At 40.0% G+C, this 17,306-nt stretch overlaps 1 protein-coding gene across 3 annotated transcripts in view; it reads left to right on the top strand.

Annotated features, from left to right (window-relative positions):
* The window catches only part of AFF2 (ALF transcription elongation factor 2), a 1,055,119-nt gene that overhangs the window by 663,142 nt on the left and 374,671 nt on the right, over positions 1 to 17,306 (top strand). For all 3 annotated transcript variants that reach the window (XM_069612762.1, XM_069612763.1, XM_069612761.1), the window contains one exon: positions 8,042 to 8,093. In XM_069612762.1, the coding sequence (XP_069468863.1) occupies positions 8,042 to 8,093 (52 nt within the window). The remainder of the gene's footprint in view (positions 1 to 8,041; positions 8,094 to 17,306) is intronic.

The following is a 17,306-nucleotide window of genomic DNA, read 5'->3' as shown; positions in this document are numbered from 1 at the left end:
GAGAGGCTGTGTATTCATCTTGTTTTTTTTAGCTGAAGCTCCGTCTTCTTGGCACTGCAGGCTACTAGAAATTGCTTATTGTTCAGAAGTCATTAGAGATTAAAAAAAATACTCATACTCAAGTACTTTATTGCTTCCTCGCCCTTCTTAAAAGTTGTACACTTGCACAGAAAGAAATTGTAATGTGCATTAGTCTATGAATATGGAGATTTTTATGTATTTTTATTTTTGCTAAACCTCGGAATTTCTTGACTGTTTTAGCATAGCTCCTCATGCTTAAATAGGCATGTTTAGAAAAAAGGATTGCTGCAGAAAATGATTCAGAAGTATTGAACGGATATAATTTGCAAAGATCTAAAGTAAGTGTGTTCACAGAAATATTAATGATTGGGTATGAAAACCCAGACAACCTGTGCCTGTCGATTAACAATACAAAATATGATTAAAACAATACATTGGTGTAATTGTTAAGCAAATTAAGAAGCTCAATTCCAGAATTTGTCACATTTACATAGGTCAGGGTGCTTTTATGACATATGCTCAACCTACAAGTCACTCTAAGCCGCACATTAGTCTGCACTCAAGAAAGTGCCATTTAATTGGTTGATAGTCTCTGGTTACGCATAGTGCTTCAAAATGACAAACTGTGAAAGTGAGCACTGTGTTAAAATAAATTATGATTATTATTGTCATTCAAAGCACTAAGGGGTTAAGGAGTAAGATAGTCATATGCATCGAAAAATGGATGCACGATAATTACAGTAAAAACATTGTTTGTAAATGTTCAGAATGCAGAGTATACAAGAAGGCACACAAAACCTGTGAGTGGCACGAGCAAAACATCTACTGTAACATTTAAAATATGTATACATGAATGTCCTCAAGCAGAAACTCTGTGCAATATGATCCGGTACAGCATTGCAACCTGGTTTCAGGAAGGATACACGTCTTATGCAGAGATAATGCTTAAGGCCCCACAGGACAAAGCTTCTATAGATGTCTACGGGAATATAAGATGTTTTTGGCTGAAACAGTTTAATTGTTATTCAGCCGTACATGAATGTGCGTGTCTTTTTTTATGTTACAATGTTAAAACCTTACATGCCAGAATCTCCATCTTTCTATGGGAAACTTGAGCCACCTATTCACAGGTGTGAAAAAGCTGGTAATGGGTCATGAAAACCCAAAAGGCAGAACAAGAAAAGCAAAGAAGTAACATTAACCTCCACACAAATGCTGGAGCTAGCGGCAGCTCCTGGCATGACGCAGGGAAGTAACATCATCTGTTAGTTATACCCCCTCAGTGTAACCTAGATCCCTTGATGGGTGTGCAACATAATGAATAGGCTTTTAATCCACAAGAAGTGTGTGAAACAGATTTCCATCTCGCGTACTACTTCTTTGAAATGCTACTTGGTCTCAGTTCTACATATGTAGTTCATTTACATATTAATAATTATTAATAATTGCATATGTGTCTATATTACAGAGCCGATGCTACCAACCTTGTAGTCATGGGGGGGGGGGGCGTGGTGTGGGTTGGACTTTCCATAGAAATAACACTTTTTCAGCTCTTTATACATTTGTGGATTTTCAACCAATACGCATTGATTAAAAATATATATCCAACCCAGATTTTTCAGGAACACTTCATGTGGGTTTGCTGTGGGTTTGTACCAAAGATGAAGGCCACTTCCCAAAGTGGCCAAATTCTGGACTTGACTGGCACATTTTAGGACTGCAATCGGGAATATTATTGAACAATTGGGAAGAAATGTTTAAAAAAGTTAATTGGGGTTGACATTTACAGCTATTTACCATTGCAGCTGCGTACCTCTATTGGTCGTCTTGCAAATATGTCCATGTTTGTGGCCACTGGTAATTGATTCAAGTTCACCAAATGATTGGGGAATCAGTCATTTTATTCTTGTTCCGTGCCAAATAATCTGTAAACCAGTCTTCTGCGATCTGACCATGTGTTTCCTAAGCACCCGGTCTTCACTAAGGAGGCTTTCTGTGTGATAGTACAGTTGCTTGATCTATGGTTTGGCACTGAGAGGAAATCTATCTGTGAATATGTACCAAGTGTCTGGGCCAAGTGTTTCCAGAGTATCCTTTACTTAATAGGGTCAGACAATTCCAGAGGCTAGAGCCAGTGCGAAATACTTCACACGTAGACCCAAAATAATAAAGGGCCCAGGTATACATTATCTGAAATTGAACACCCATCATGCCATGTAAGATACAAGATGGCGCAGAGTGTGCTATCCCCAAAACAGACAAGAAGATCTGACTTTTTGACAGTCTGCAAAATATTCACTTCGCATTGGTCATAGCCTTCGCTACCATAACATGCTGTAGAGGAAGACTTTACCTCATAAAGTTTAGCATTTCCCCAAAATATTTACCAAAGATAAGCACCCATCACTTTGGTTGCAACATGTTGTTTGGTCAGGTCTGCATGCTAACACAAGTTGTGTGGCAAGCTGACTCCTTGTTAGGCAATAACTGCCCTTGCATAACTTTGCAGACTCAAAGTAGATAGCCTTTATTTGCTTTATTGTTTCCCCCACAGCTATACCTTTGGACTTTCCTCTGTTAACCATAAGCTTTAGTGCTCTATGGGTTCTTATGATCAAACTCACATCATCCTCCCTGCCTCTCTCAAACTTGAGGAGAACCATCTTTGGTTCCGGAAGCACCTCAAGACCTTCCTCTTTGCTTCTGCCTTCACTCTTCCTCTGCCCTGCTGATCTGTCTGCTTTGGCACCGGGCACCTGGTTACCTTCTGATATCGGGCACAGATCCCTGCCCTCCCAGCCACACACCTGCACTGCCTCCTGGCAACCCATCCACTTGGGTCTGTATTGGCAACCCAACAGTCCCCCTCCAGCACTTACTGTTGTGAGCACTTTCCACTCAGTCTTGCCCCTCGCACTTTCCCCTTTCCTTCTCCACTGTATTTGCACGTTCTCAATGTCACTGGGACTAGTAAGATCATTGTTTTGTCGCACTCTGAAACCCTTGTGTATGGGCACAATACAAAATAAAGTATCATATCATATCCATGTATAACAATTGGTGTATCTGACATGTCCCAATCAGTGTGCAGCATAACCAACTTCAAAGACATTTGAATTAATGAAATAGCTAGTTTACAGAATGGGGGGCATAGCACAGCCCTCTGTTGTATGGAAAGGAGATTAACATTTCTCCCTGCAGCTTAAAATTAATGTCCATATTTTTGTCGGCCTCTTAGGGGATACATCAGTAATGTTTCTAGCTCCATGGATGTAGTCCTTCCAAACAGATGTTCTCTACTCATTCAATCAAAGTCTACCTCACACACATCTGTCCTCAGCCCCAGTGTGTGACCTAATGAAACAGTGTCTCTGCTTCCTACACTCATTTCTCATTAGACCACTTTCTATGTATTGTTTACATGTTCTCTATCCTCAACACCTACCTTTCCTCAGTCTCCCTTTGTGAATCATGTTGTTAGCATATCTGTCTTCCACACGTGTGATCCCTCCTCCCCTGTGTGCAGGTGTGACACATAAAGCAGGTACATGTCTATTGCATTTAGCCAATTGAACATCAAGCATCACAGTGCATGCTTACATGCTAGGGGAATTGACCTAATTTCTGTTCAGTGACTGGGTGATTGTCTCGTACTGATTCACCTTACAGATGAAGGCTGCCCAGCACAATTTAAGATTCATTAAGCTGCCATTCTATTAAATTAGTATCCTAATGAGTACAGTCAGTGTTGCTAGCTAGACAGTGGTGTAGACAAGATTTCTCGTAAGAGTAGACATGCACATTATACACGTTGTCCTATCTCATGGGCACTTATAACAAAGGGAGATATATTTATTTTATCTGGGCATGCTCCTGTAGATAATCCCAACGTTTTAAAATGATAGGCTATTTAATACATTTAAATAATTAAAAGACAAAATTCAAACAAATGCCTATTTTAATTGTGCTAGAACACAAACTGTTATGACCACAATAAACAATCTCTCAGGTTTTACTACTGTTCTTTCAAAAGGCGAAGCAGTAGAATCTGAGCGATATGATCACATGCTTGTAGTCATTGTTTTGCACCATGTTCTTTGTCTGACAAAAAATGTGAAGTTGTGAAAAATGCAAACATGGTTGTAGATATGAAAGCAAGCAGTATGGAATTAAACTAAGCAGTTTAAAAATGATTGGTTGCAATTAGAATTCATTTTGGCTTCTTTGACCAAATGCACCCAGCGGTGTCAGTCACTGGGGACAATCCAGTTCATAATAGTAGGTACTGCAGGGTATTTTGTGAGGTTTCCTAGCTTGCCACAACACACAGGTCTAGCTGATGTTATTCTTACACTGGGATTATTTGCTGAAACCAAAAACAGGACTTATTGCTGCACCGGGTAGACAATGTCTCTACCTTATTGATATTGGATTGCTTGGTAATTACCCAGAGCAGTATTACCAAGTTACTTGTAAAATGAGGTATTCATAACAATTATTTTCACTCTACGGTGGGCCTCTTGGAGAGAGGCTCTGGTTCTGACACAGTGCTGGACATGTAACATCTTTATCATGGAAATCTACTCACGATGAACAACCACCGATGTTTCTTTTTAAAACTGTGCCCTTCGGCGTTTAGCTATAATTTCTCAAAATATGCACAATGTACAAATGCAGCTTACAAAGTGTCATATGAAATACAGAGAGAAAGAACATTTGTCAGGAAACAAGGTCAATTCATATTTCACACGTTGTTACCTGCATTCTATGTGGAATAAAAGCGTAAGTATTCTGAAATCTTTTTTTTTTTTACAAAGCCTCTCAGAAAGAACTTTGACAGGCGAACCCAGAATTATCTATGGAACATTGACTTACTTTCAAGCTTCGAACTGGCTACCCACATGCAAAATTCACCGCACTATATTCTATCGCACACAAACACAATGGCCCTCATTACGACCTTGGCGGAGGACCATGGTGCAATTTGCACCATGGTCCATGGCGCTAAGCTGCCAACTTCGCCAAGGTGGTTGGCGGACTTACCGCCCCATGCCGACCTTGGCGGGGCGGTAAGTCCCCAATCCCCATTTTACCCTTCCCCATTCCCATTCTTGCCCCATAGGGCATAATGGGGATGGGGAAGGCGTTAATTACGCCACCGTAAATTACGGTGGCGTAATTAACAACAAGTCCCGTAGCGCCATGGATTTTTCCGCCTGCAAAAAGCAGGCGTAAAAATCATCCATGGCGCTACGGGAGCTCGTAGTCTGGCGGAGAGGTACGCCATGCACTACGCCGGCGTAAAACCCTCTCCGCCAGGGTCCTAATGAGGGCCAATGTAATGTCCTCACTTTGTTACTTGTATACTTATAAAAATCACTGAAGGATCTACACTTGCTGAGCCAGCGAAGGACAGGCTCTGCACCCTCGGTGTCAGCTCGGCTTTGAATTCCCCCTGGCTCTTTCCTTTCTCGTCTGCAGAAGGCCTCTCAGTCATGGACAGCCTGCTCTGTCTAGCTCAGAATATGCCCAATTTGCCTCCTCTTTCTGCAGTTTGCCTTCTCCTTTCTGCTGCAAAAAGCCTCCCATACACAAAGTATAAGATCTGCCAGCCCCTGACTGTGATGTAATATGTCAATCAGACATTTCCTCTTAATGGCCAAACCTCATGGAAACTTCCAGAAGTCCCTATTCTGTCCTGCCGTCACCTTTGAGCAGAGTTTTAGTTAAATGAATACCAGAATGAATGAGTTACATTTCTTATTCTGGCTTCTTGCACTAGAACACTGACAATGGGCCTACTTTGAGCAACATGATTTTGCACATTCCAGGTTCTCTAGCCCTCACGTCTCTCATTGCAAGAACAGCTTTAGTTCCTGCATTTCTTGTCTAAACAGCATTTCAGGGTCTATACTTGCAGACCCAATTACATCCCAGTTTGTACCCTAGATTTTCACCAATGGTATGCACAAAGTGCTATGGACTCAGCAGTCCCATTCTAAACACTAATTGTATTAGTTTGTTACTTGTTAGGAGTTAGTAGTTAATCATGTTAGAAGTTAGAAAGTAGTCCCTACGCTTCCTGAAGATGTGCACCGCCCTGGCCGGGTAAGTGCCAAGTTACCCCTCCACTTTGGTTTCTTGTGAATTCTCAATGCTGTCTCCCCTCGGTGTCTCACATACGTATTACTTCTGCAGGAGTCTAAATTATGATTCTTGGCCTAGTTGAAATGTGTAAATCTCCTATAGTTCCAGTAGCTTCAAAATGTTCCCAAATTACTCCATCTGGGACACCATGACCCAGTAATGAGCTTTCATTTTTCCACTAATTGAATTCTGGGACTGCCAGCATTTCAAATGAAAAAAAGTACACTTAAGTGACACAAAAGTAAAGGCAAAACCAAGGACTAGAGTATGTTCTTCCCAGTGACATGGACTCATGGGGTAACTTTACATATTTTTAAATAATACATTGAATCAACTGTGTAAAGATGAAAGAAAGTGAATCCTGCCAGAATTGGAGCATTTGATGTTCTTCTCCGCAACAGTGCACCACACATCACTACTTCATGCTCACTGCCTTTTTTAAAATAAATGTGGCAAGAGAAAGTTCCTAAGTCATGCTCTATATGTCACAGTGTTTATATTGCATTTATTTTTCATTCCACTGATTAGGAATGCAGGACAACATGTGCCATAAAGCAATATGATGTGAACCTAAAAGCCAGGATTGGTTTCTCATATCACACCTAAAAAGGCACGACTTGAGATTGCTCCATACATGGCTGTACCACATAGCGACTTGCGCACACCCTAGAAGCGCCTGCAGCATAGTCACATTGTTGCAGTCCTTGCCTGAGACATTCAATCATCAATGGTACTAGGCGCAATATGCAGAACATTTGTAAATCAGAAAATAAAAAGTTTAAACACCCTATAGACGTGTGCCTAATCAAAGCCTTCTGCTTGGGTCTGAGTTGAAAATACTCAGTTGTTCATAAATCTGTGTTTGTTTGCAGAGGCGCCCACTGATTTGTTTTATGGAGCAGGAATCCATGTGGGTAAAACATTTTCATGTGGATGTGCCAGTGATCTGAACCTTGTAGAATGGACATCCTGCAGTTCACAGAACAGAAATATTGCCCTGCAAGATGTATGATTAATCTTTTAAAAAGCACAATGTATATCCATCGAAAGGCCAGCAATTGGTGCATGCTATTTAATTATTAAACTCGAGTGGCATGATGTCTGGGGGTTTTATTTGCGGCTGGTTCCCTATGAGATTGTCCTTGCCCCGTTTAAATGTTTTATTTGTCAGTACAAGGTGAGCAGTATGCTAGCAACAGATGAAAGGAAGCAGCTACCCACTCCACAAGTATACCCTGCCCCGCCTGTAATGTGACAGGTTGAGCCCTGACGACAAGAATTGTGTGGAGCTTACCCATCATGACGCAGCATGTCAATGCCACTGGTTCCACAGATTCTCCACACACCTTTTTCAAGGAATGCATCCTTCTTTGTTTCTGCTTCTGGATTCCCCTGTGCAATCAATCTGTGCCACATCCTGCTGTGTATGTAGAGATCGAAAGAGCACTAGATGCAGAGCTAACATAGTTTACCTGCACTAAAACAAAACAGAAAATGAAGGCAATTTGGCAGCACCACAGTCTTAATGTACATCTCCCAGAGCAGTTTACGGATTTCACCAGCGGACATTATTTAGAAATCTTAATGTTTCACAAACATAGCTGCCACGAAGTTTGACTATGCGTATGGGACATGCAGTGGAGAAGGGCAGGCACCCCAATAAAGCATAATAAGGAAAAACGTTGTAGTATGGGTTTCCTAAGGATTTTCTGTTCATGAAGACATTTATATTTTTATGACTTCAATGTTGTTGTACTTTATAGAGTCCAAACCGTGAGTTAGAAATTTCTCATTTTATTGGCATTGTGTTTCAGAATGTTATATTTTAGTATATGTTTGACTTAATTTCTAATAGCATTTTTCTTTTGTATAGAATGCTTGAAGATGATCTTAAGCTAAGCAGCGATGATGAGGACAGCGAACAGGTACTTCCCATTTTGTTGACCGTGCCAGTTACATTTATTGTACTATATGTGCTATATTTTGTTTAACAGGTTTATCATTCTAAAGGCATTAAAACAAAGATCTGATAGCCATGAGCTAAAAGCAGCACCTGGGTAGTAGTTCATCCTGTAAAGAGGAGCTACGTCAGGGGAATGAGAATTTAGTGCATACTGTTCTAATTTGCACATGAGATTCAAACTTTATGTCTATATGACCCAATATGTTTTAAATGTTTTCTAGATGTGTTCTAATGCACATAGACGCTTATTTTAAATCGATGAGTAACTTGTGTTGGAGGACCCATTACATTTGGACTTGCATGCAGAAAGGGCCTTTCTGTCCAATGTTTTAATATTTGCACTCCAAAGAGTGTAACAATGGCCAAAGTTGACTTTAGACCTTACTTTTACACTTCGTAGTGCAATTAGTGTAAACACCACCAGATATGCATGAATGGCAGATAGACTTTACAAGGAATTCCATGGAATCTGCCTGCATCTAGGATGTGCTAAAACATGTCTATTCCACAGTTGCGGATTCCTTTGGAATCCAATGCGATGCCACCAGTCAGATAATTTCATGCTGGTGTAAATGCATTCAGTTTTTGCTTTCGAAGTGTAAGGGGTACGAGGAATGGTAGTTCCATTCTGTGCCCCAGCACTTCCAGCAAAAATAAGAAAAATGCCATAGAGCAGTGTAAGGGATCTCAATCAGGCACACACCAGGTCTCGCCTAGCAATGTAGTGCGCAATGAAACCCTTATTTATTTTTGTCTATAAATTCAATATTCTGAATGATATACCACTCATGTCACACCCTTCTCAAAATACCCTCCAGGTCACACTGAACCAGGAATCAGGCTAGTTTGTAAAGGTAAATATTTATTGATTTTAATATTGACATCACACTATAGATATATATATGGGGCAGCAATCACCCAAAGGGTGACAATACAATTCAGAAATAAGCAAAGAAATTGAATTCACTTATACTAATGCAGAATAGAAACACAGGAAAGAGAACAGTTTTGTTTTGTGCACAGATAGCATTTAGGTTACTATTTCCCCTTGCAAAATTTTGTTTAAATACAAAGGAGCAATCCTACACCAATGTGAGTAATCAGCAGGTATTCAGAAGTAAAAGACAAGGTCTAAAGTTTATAGGCAATCCTCCCTTCAAAACAAGAGTGAAAACCTTATTTTGGAAAATGACACTTTGAAAATGACAGGTGAAAATGGCTTTGTGAAATACTGCCAAAGGGTGCAAAAATACTTAAATGGAGAAACAGTCTAAAGAAAACAACACTAATTAGGTCCTGACATACATGAGCTATAATATAAACAACAATACACAATTCAGATCAGGATGGGATGGAAAAAACACTTTTAAAATCGGGAAATGACACGTCTACACTTTTCTTTTTTTACAATTCGTGGCAAATTTGCAGCAAACTTTTACTATGCGATATTGAAGAAAAACGGGTCAGATACACTATTCCATGATGCGTTGTTAGTTGTGGATGTAGCTAAGGGTGTTGGGTATCAGTGAGATAAAACTGAAGGAGTTATAGAGTTGTAGAGGTTTTAGTGAAAGGCGTTTTTGCAAAATAGGCGCGGAAATGAAACAGAAATGCGCTTTTGAAAATGACAAATGGGTTTGATTACACTATATTATGACTATGAAAAAGAGAATGCCACAGATGGATCTTAACGTCACGTGATCAGCGTAACCCGTCACGTTGTGGATACTCTACTTCTTCCTGGGATTTACTTTAGTTATTCAAAATCACTAGGGAGTTATGGTTTTGGAACACAGGTGAGACAATCAGTGCAAGAAGGATTCTAACAATACTGGAGTTCTGAATTAAAGATGGGATGGGTTGAGATAGGGATAATACAATGCAGATATACTATGGGTCACTGTTCTTCCTGTTAATAATTACAGAAGAAGTTATTAAATTGGACCGTCAGCTCTGGTCAATGAATTGGATCTGTTCTACCGGCAGCAGGGCACCTCTAGCAGGATAGGATCAGTAAGGCGGTTCTGGTCAATTTGGACTGCACCTCAGACCGGATATGGATGGGCCCCTTCTGGTTACTGGACACGGTAGATAGCAGGATGCATGTTTTCAGCGGGCAAGCCTTAATGGTAGCAAGCCAAGCTGAATCAGAATTAAATCCCTTCAAGTTTGGGATGTTTGCAATTGGGTCAGGCTAGCAATAATGTTGCAATGCTAGAGTCTGGATTCTGCAAAGAAATCTGGATTTTTCAAAGAATTCTGGAGTCAACTACAAGATGAAGAGTACTGCAATAAGGTGCTGGCGGACATCTGGGTGGGTTCTGGAAGCAATCTTCTGGAAGCAGTGTCTGTGTGTAGTGAAACTCCTATATTATCCATTACAAATTTTATGGCATGGGCAGAACACACCCCCATGGTTATGAGTGGCTACAGGCATGTGCTTTGTTTTGGTTGGCAGCCTGAACAGAGCTGTCATTTGATGACAGGATTTAGGAACTCCCACCTGGATTTTTACCCAAAACATACTTTTGCACAAATGTACATCTCTACCATTATGTACCCTCATAAAATTGGACACATGTACTTTATATTTGAAGGTCTACATTTGCATTCACTTCCCATCTTTGTGTATTGGTCATTCTATGGATTGTTATCAATTTTACCCATAACAATTTGGATTTATCATTTCTAATTTGATACATCTCTGGGCGCTTATCTGTGGATCATGTACAAAGCATTGTAAGTTTGCAACATTAATAGTTTTACCACAATCAGATATTTTTCATAACTTTGGCTCCTTAAATGGTATGAGTTTCCTCAATGTCTTCAAATCACAAGGCTGAAATTAGTTTAATGTCTACCAAGTTTCAGATTTATCCCTCTGTAGGTTGCTCAGTTAAAGAGTTTTAAACTTTAATCAAAAATAAGGATTTCACACCAAAGTGCTCCTGTGTAACCTCCCCTTTTCAGGCAGCAGCTGTCCAGTCCTTTGAAGTTCACTGAGAAACCTCCTCCACATCCTGCCCCTCCTTGCAGAAGTCAATTCTCAGCCTGTCTTTTGTTCTTTGGTCAGCCTGCAGACGAATGTCTAATGTGGCCCTATTGTGTGGCTTGCTGGCATTATGATGGAACCATTAACAGCCATTAGCCTTCCTGTTCTCAAGGAAGTGTCAAGCGGAGATGTCAGTTTTCCCAGGCCAGGCTGTCGGATCGGAATTACATAGTGGATTGGCCCCAGACTGGGCTCCTTGACGTTACAGTCTTCATTTCAAATATAAAATATAAGCACAGTTTATAAAGGATTTAAACATCTTACAAGAATTAGCCCTTCACAAACATGCTTGAAATAGTGGATTTTGCAATTTTTCGGGAAAAAGAAAATACATTTAAACTGGGTTTGACAGCCAATTTCCTTAGGCAGCTGTCAGGCAGTGATGCCTTGATTCCTCGGACTGCCTGGAGAATCCATGATTTCAGCACACTTTTCCTTACCATAAATCTCTGGGAAAATGCTTGAATTTTTACAGGCATTTTCGGATTAGGCCCTTCTGTGGCCTTGTTTCAGGTGACAATTGACAGGTGACAGATGACAGCAGTGATTCCTGCTTTTACACCACTTTACCTGTATATGTGGCAGGGCGTGCAGCTCTTTAGGTGGTTTATAAACTCTGCACAATTTTGCAGATTTAGTGTGCGCAAGGGTTACTGCCTCCATTTTTGGCAGTTTTCTTTCCCCATTGGCAAAGGGGTGCAGTGTGGCGCAGTGGCGTGGATAAAAATACTCCACAATGGTTTGTGCGGCATTAAACAAAGCACACACATTGGTTCTACAAATCAGATATTGCGTTTGGGACGCCATAGAGCTAATATCACATACATATGTATCCATGGTGCCAGTTGGCATGGAGAGTCAAAGTAGCTCCTGTGAGCTGTTTATATAAAGCAATACAGGCTCCTCTGTACTACAAGCGGGCACTAAATAGCTGCCAGCTCCCAACTATTTTGATCCCTATTCTTTGTAAATATATTGAAAACTAGAATAGTGTAATTGTGAATCACATTGTTAGACTTAATGATAGTTAAGCAAAAGTCACACGAATATACAAATGTGACTATACGTATTTAAAGGGAAATACACACCCATTCTTTTGCTAAGGTACCTGAGATGATCTTTTCTACACAAAGATAATTTATCAGAATTTGTGTCGAAGTTATTTCAGGTCCAGCAATATTATCTATGTTTGCTGCATAAAATCTTCCATTGAGACTCTAGAAGATCTCTTTTATTCAGCATACATTATTATATGTAAGAGACACCTTATTTCAGTAAAACACTGTACAACATTAATTTCGTCATTGCACCATTAAGATTTAGAAGGATGACCGTCAAGTGAAGTCATTCCCTAGACGAGCGTATAGCATCATAGTTGAAGTAGCAATATCATGCGTATGGACAATTATTCAGCAAGTAGTATTCTTTCTGCGACCTGATGTCAAAATCAAACTCTAAAAGACCAACTTACAAGCGGAGGAGATTATTTTCCTAACACCCAAGATGTCTGCCCCTCTTCTGTGTTGGTAATGGGACTTCAGTAAGAGTGTTACTTTGGTAAGTCGGAGACCAGTGACCTTAGTTTTAAATGATGAACACTTTTTCCATTATTCCCAAACAAGTAAAGAGAGGTGTAGGGGCTACAGACACTGATCTTGCCACTGGATTAACTGCAACATATATGTTTTAAGTACTTTAAAGTTACATTATGAATTAAATTATGCACAACATTTTTATTTTTTAAATGGCACACACAAGCAGTTAACAAAGAGGACAATGATTCAAGACTCCTTCTTTCACACAGCACCAGGAATATACTCAAAATTTACGACTTCCACCATTGTTGCAGGAAGATCTGAGAAGCCAAGAGAAGTGCAGTAAGTGTATATAGGGGACTTTCATTCCATTGAGACACTAGGAGCAGCCAAGGAGTATGAACATTGCTGATTAAATGAAATAGAGAAACAATTCAGCCAACTTGAAGGCTGTGGCACCAAACAGAAGAAAGTAGAGGAGGATAGTAGAAAAGATGGAACCTTGTAAAACGGGGCAATGGATGCAGAATTGACCCCACTTTTTAACCGTTTGCATGGGAGGATAGCTTAGCGGCAACATGCTCGCCTTGGAAGAAAGACGACACAGAGCAACACAGGTTCGATCCCCAGGTCCACGCTTAGAAACCTCTGGGTATTAAGCACGTTATAAATAATCTGTCATATCATATCATGGAGGCAAAAGCTTTGGCCTTGCAGGAGAAATGACCAAGGGCATCCATACATGCGCATCAGGGATGTGTGTTTACACTGACTCTCTTCAGTCTGGTCATAAACAATACTGGCAGTTATCTGGATTGGTCCATTACTGACGTGCCAATAGGGGATGCATCCCTGTATGCAGTGACCAATGTAATTATTCTTAATATGATGGAGAATAACCTCTGCAAATTCTTGTAAGCATTTGCTGTCTTTTGTAGTAGTAAAAGACTAGTCATTAACACAGAGTTACTAAACATTATTGATCTAGCACCAGCTAGGAGGACTATCAAGCATTACTCCATTTGAAATATTGGACACGATTAGCTCGGCATACGGTTTGCAAATTGAGCCAACTGTAAACAGCCATATAAGTGATAATGACGTCAGAATTCTGGTGCGATCCCCTAATTTAGGTTTTTTGGAGGAGCATTATTCACCCTCTCCATCCCATGACACACATAGCAAAGTTTGTGACATTGTCCACCTTTGTAGTTGAGCTATAGGGCTACACTATCTGTCAAGTGTACAGTCGAGAACTAGTTCTTGAGAATAATGTTGTAAATAGAGCAAGAGTCCCCTATAGTTCCATTGAAATGTGAATTGGGGCCCCACTCCTTTGATGAGCTAGAAACACTGAGATCCAGAGATCCATGTAGTTGGTCTTATCAGAATGGCAAAGTGTCATGCACTCATATCCATGAGATTAGAAGTCTGTCTGTGTTCAGAAATTGCCTTAATTATGCTTCATTATGACCCAAATGGGAACCCTAAACCTAGGTTACCAGTGGGATACAATTCAATGTATATTGGAAAGAGCTGTGCCTTTTAAAAAAAACACCAACATTTTGAAATCTAGAAATAGTTGCTAGTTAGAAAAGATAATACCTCAGCAACATATACCTGTAATTCGGATTTGACTGCCACACCTTTAATGCAGCAACTGCACACTGTGTTCAGTCAACCACTACAAGCAACTCTCCACATTCATAGTTTCTTTTTTCTTGACACCCCAATCCACTTTTTCTGCTCTTGACATCTACATGGACAACTGAGGGTTGATGTCTGTTTTGTGAAAGGTGGGTGTGAAAACAGTTTGGATGCTTATTTAACAGTACAGGCAACTGATGATGGGGGTTTTAATATTTGCAATGGCATTGTATTTATGGAGCTGGATGGAAAGAAAAATACATGGTGGGAGCAATTTGTTTGAGGTCACTTTCTCTGTATGTTCATAAGGCATGCATTGATGTATTGCAGTCTTTCATTTTCCAAACATTGCCTCGTGGTAAGTGATTCTGCTTTATTTAGCTGTATTAATTAAGTTCGATCTTCATGATCTTTTGCATTTTGTGTGTTTTTTGTATTCTTGCAGTACAGATATTTGATTGATAGGAAGGTGAATGCAGTGTTAGCAAAACAGATGTGTTTTCAACATATCCAAGATGAAATGAATTTCCAGCAGTAGATAATTCCACAGACATGTTCCCAGCAGTGAGAATCTTCTGTTTGCTCCATAGTAGTGCTTTACCAGCAGGACCTTCATAAGAAATTGACCAAATGATTGCAAGGTGCAAGAGGGAACGTACAGATGCATTCCGTATTCATTAAAGAATGCACAACTAAGGCAAAAGCCCAAAAAAACCTGGATGCAGGCTCTTAGGAAGCCACAGAATTATTGAATCACAAAGTAGGCGCATACAGGCATTTTGAACTTGGTTGTGCCACAGCACGTCACAGACTAGCAAATCCTAATAGAGTACACTCATATAAAACAATTTAGAGGTTATGACAGCCCACACTAATACCATATGATATGAATGTACAGAAGGGCCCCAGAAACCAATAACGTTAAAACATGTAAGATGTGTTAAAAACAACATAGCAATCATTACAAAAAGAAAATTATCAGACAGTTCAATACGGTCATACATGCTCCAATAATCGGACATCTCTAATTTTCAGGGAAGATTTTAAGAATCCCAACAATGACCACGCTATTACAGATGTCTCAGCCTTTAACAAAAAGATAAAGGCTGGTTTGTGTTGACTGATATTCAGAGATTTAAGAATTGTGATTAAGAAGTGCTGACAGGATTTCACATACGCCAGGCAAAAGAACTACAAGTGCAACAGGTCTTTCTTTGCTGCAGTACAAATCCAGCAGCTTTGATCAAGTGTCAAATTACCCATCCACTTTGCAGTAATCCCATTCTCCCATTTAGCATTGAACCAAGCTCTGTTGATAAGCCAAGCTCATTTATTGCCTTAGGCCATGACAAATAACCGGGCATCTGACAGTCAAAGCAAATTATGAGTCCTATTGGCAGTCTTCTCTTTCCATGTTACGTCTTAAGTGCAGGTCAGAAATAATTCTGCCTGCCAATGTTTTTGAAAGTCCTTTGACATTATAAAAATGGCATGTGAAATTCACAGCCCACAAGGGCTGTTTTATAAAAGCAAGCCACAGAAGGTTACATGCTTTTTCTCACTACCCATATTCTCGGTGAACATGAGTCATAATTGCTTTGGTCACAGTTGCCCTATTATTTGTCCAATGAAACAAGGGATGTACCTTTACTGATTTGTGGTAACCACAAAAATATAGGAGGAACAGGTCAATTCAATTGTATGGCTGTTCTCTTGAATTGCTTAAAGAGAAAAGGATATGGGTTGCATAATTCTAGCAATCACTAAATGAATCAGCCGCTAGGAACATATAACCACACATTCAAGAAGTTATGTCTAAGTTACTAAAGAAATAATATTTTTTTTTAAACAAATAGATTGTTGAAAATAAGTAAAGCGTTGCAAACAATAAGTAAAAAGGTCTTTAGTGCTGTATAAAGTGACAAGCTAAGACATGTGAATGCAAACAATACAAAATATTAAGTCATTCTGACTGGTTATTAACATTCAAAAATTAGACAACACATTGTGAAACAGGTTGGGAACAAATGATATAAGCAATTAACATCTTTAGAAAAAGTCAAATCCAACAACTCAAAGGGAATGATGCTTCAAGTTTGGTTCGAAGAGTGGAAGATAAATTGTAAGTGCATGTGCGGTTTTACTAATGAGTTCTTCACATCATGCGTTTCCCATATTTGGTGCAAAAAGTTTTTAGTTAGAAAGTCAATGAATGATGCAGGGTCTTTTGACGCAAGATATCCGATCATTAGCCGACGTGATCAGGAGCTGCTTGGTACCAAGGATTCCAACTGGCTAGTATACAGGTGTGTTACTGTTCCCTGTAGTTATCACGTTTCGGCGGTAATGGGTAGATGTGAAGTCCGCCTTCATCAGGGCTCATAATCAGGACCCTGTAGGGGATGACATTCGTATAGTATGAGTAGGTATAGTACTGCGGGAGTCCCAATAAATGGGACTCATATTGAGACTAGGTTTGTTCTCATAGCGACCGGTTTGTAAACTTAGTTGCCGGTGCACATTTGCTCAAGCGCGTTGGTGTAGCCACGCTTTGGAAAAACAGAAACTATCAAGTGGTGGGACCCAGAAATGCAGGTGCCAGGTCAGGATTGATGAACTTCCCAGTAAATGCAGAATATTCAATGGTGTTCTCGAGGCTGTGGAGAGTGAACAGGTCATACGGAAAGACCGTTTTGAAAAATGAGGAGACAGTAGTTCAATTACTGCTCCAAAAGTCACAAGGTGAATAAAGCACAGAGACCGCTATCATGCTTAGGTGCAAGCGGTACAGGAAAAGAATTTAAGTGCAAGTTAAGAACTGGTCTTGTATATTTACAGGCTCAGTGCCTGGTGGCATTACAGTGTGTTTATGTGCAGTTTGGAGGCGGTGAGCCACGGGAGGCATGTGACCCCAGAAGTAATACCAATATGATGTTTAGGG

Source organism: Ambystoma mexicanum, chromosome 5p (genome assembly GCF_040938575.1).
Source record: "Ambystoma mexicanum isolate Mex_15411 chromosome 5p, UKY_AmexF1_1, whole genome shotgun sequence".
In the NCBI taxonomy this organism is placed as follows: domain Eukaryota; kingdom Metazoa; phylum Chordata; class Amphibia; order Caudata; family Ambystomatidae; genus Ambystoma; species Ambystoma mexicanum.
The sequence above is the reverse complement of the archived record's forward strand: the minus strand, read 5'-3'. Positions and strand labels throughout refer to the sequence as shown.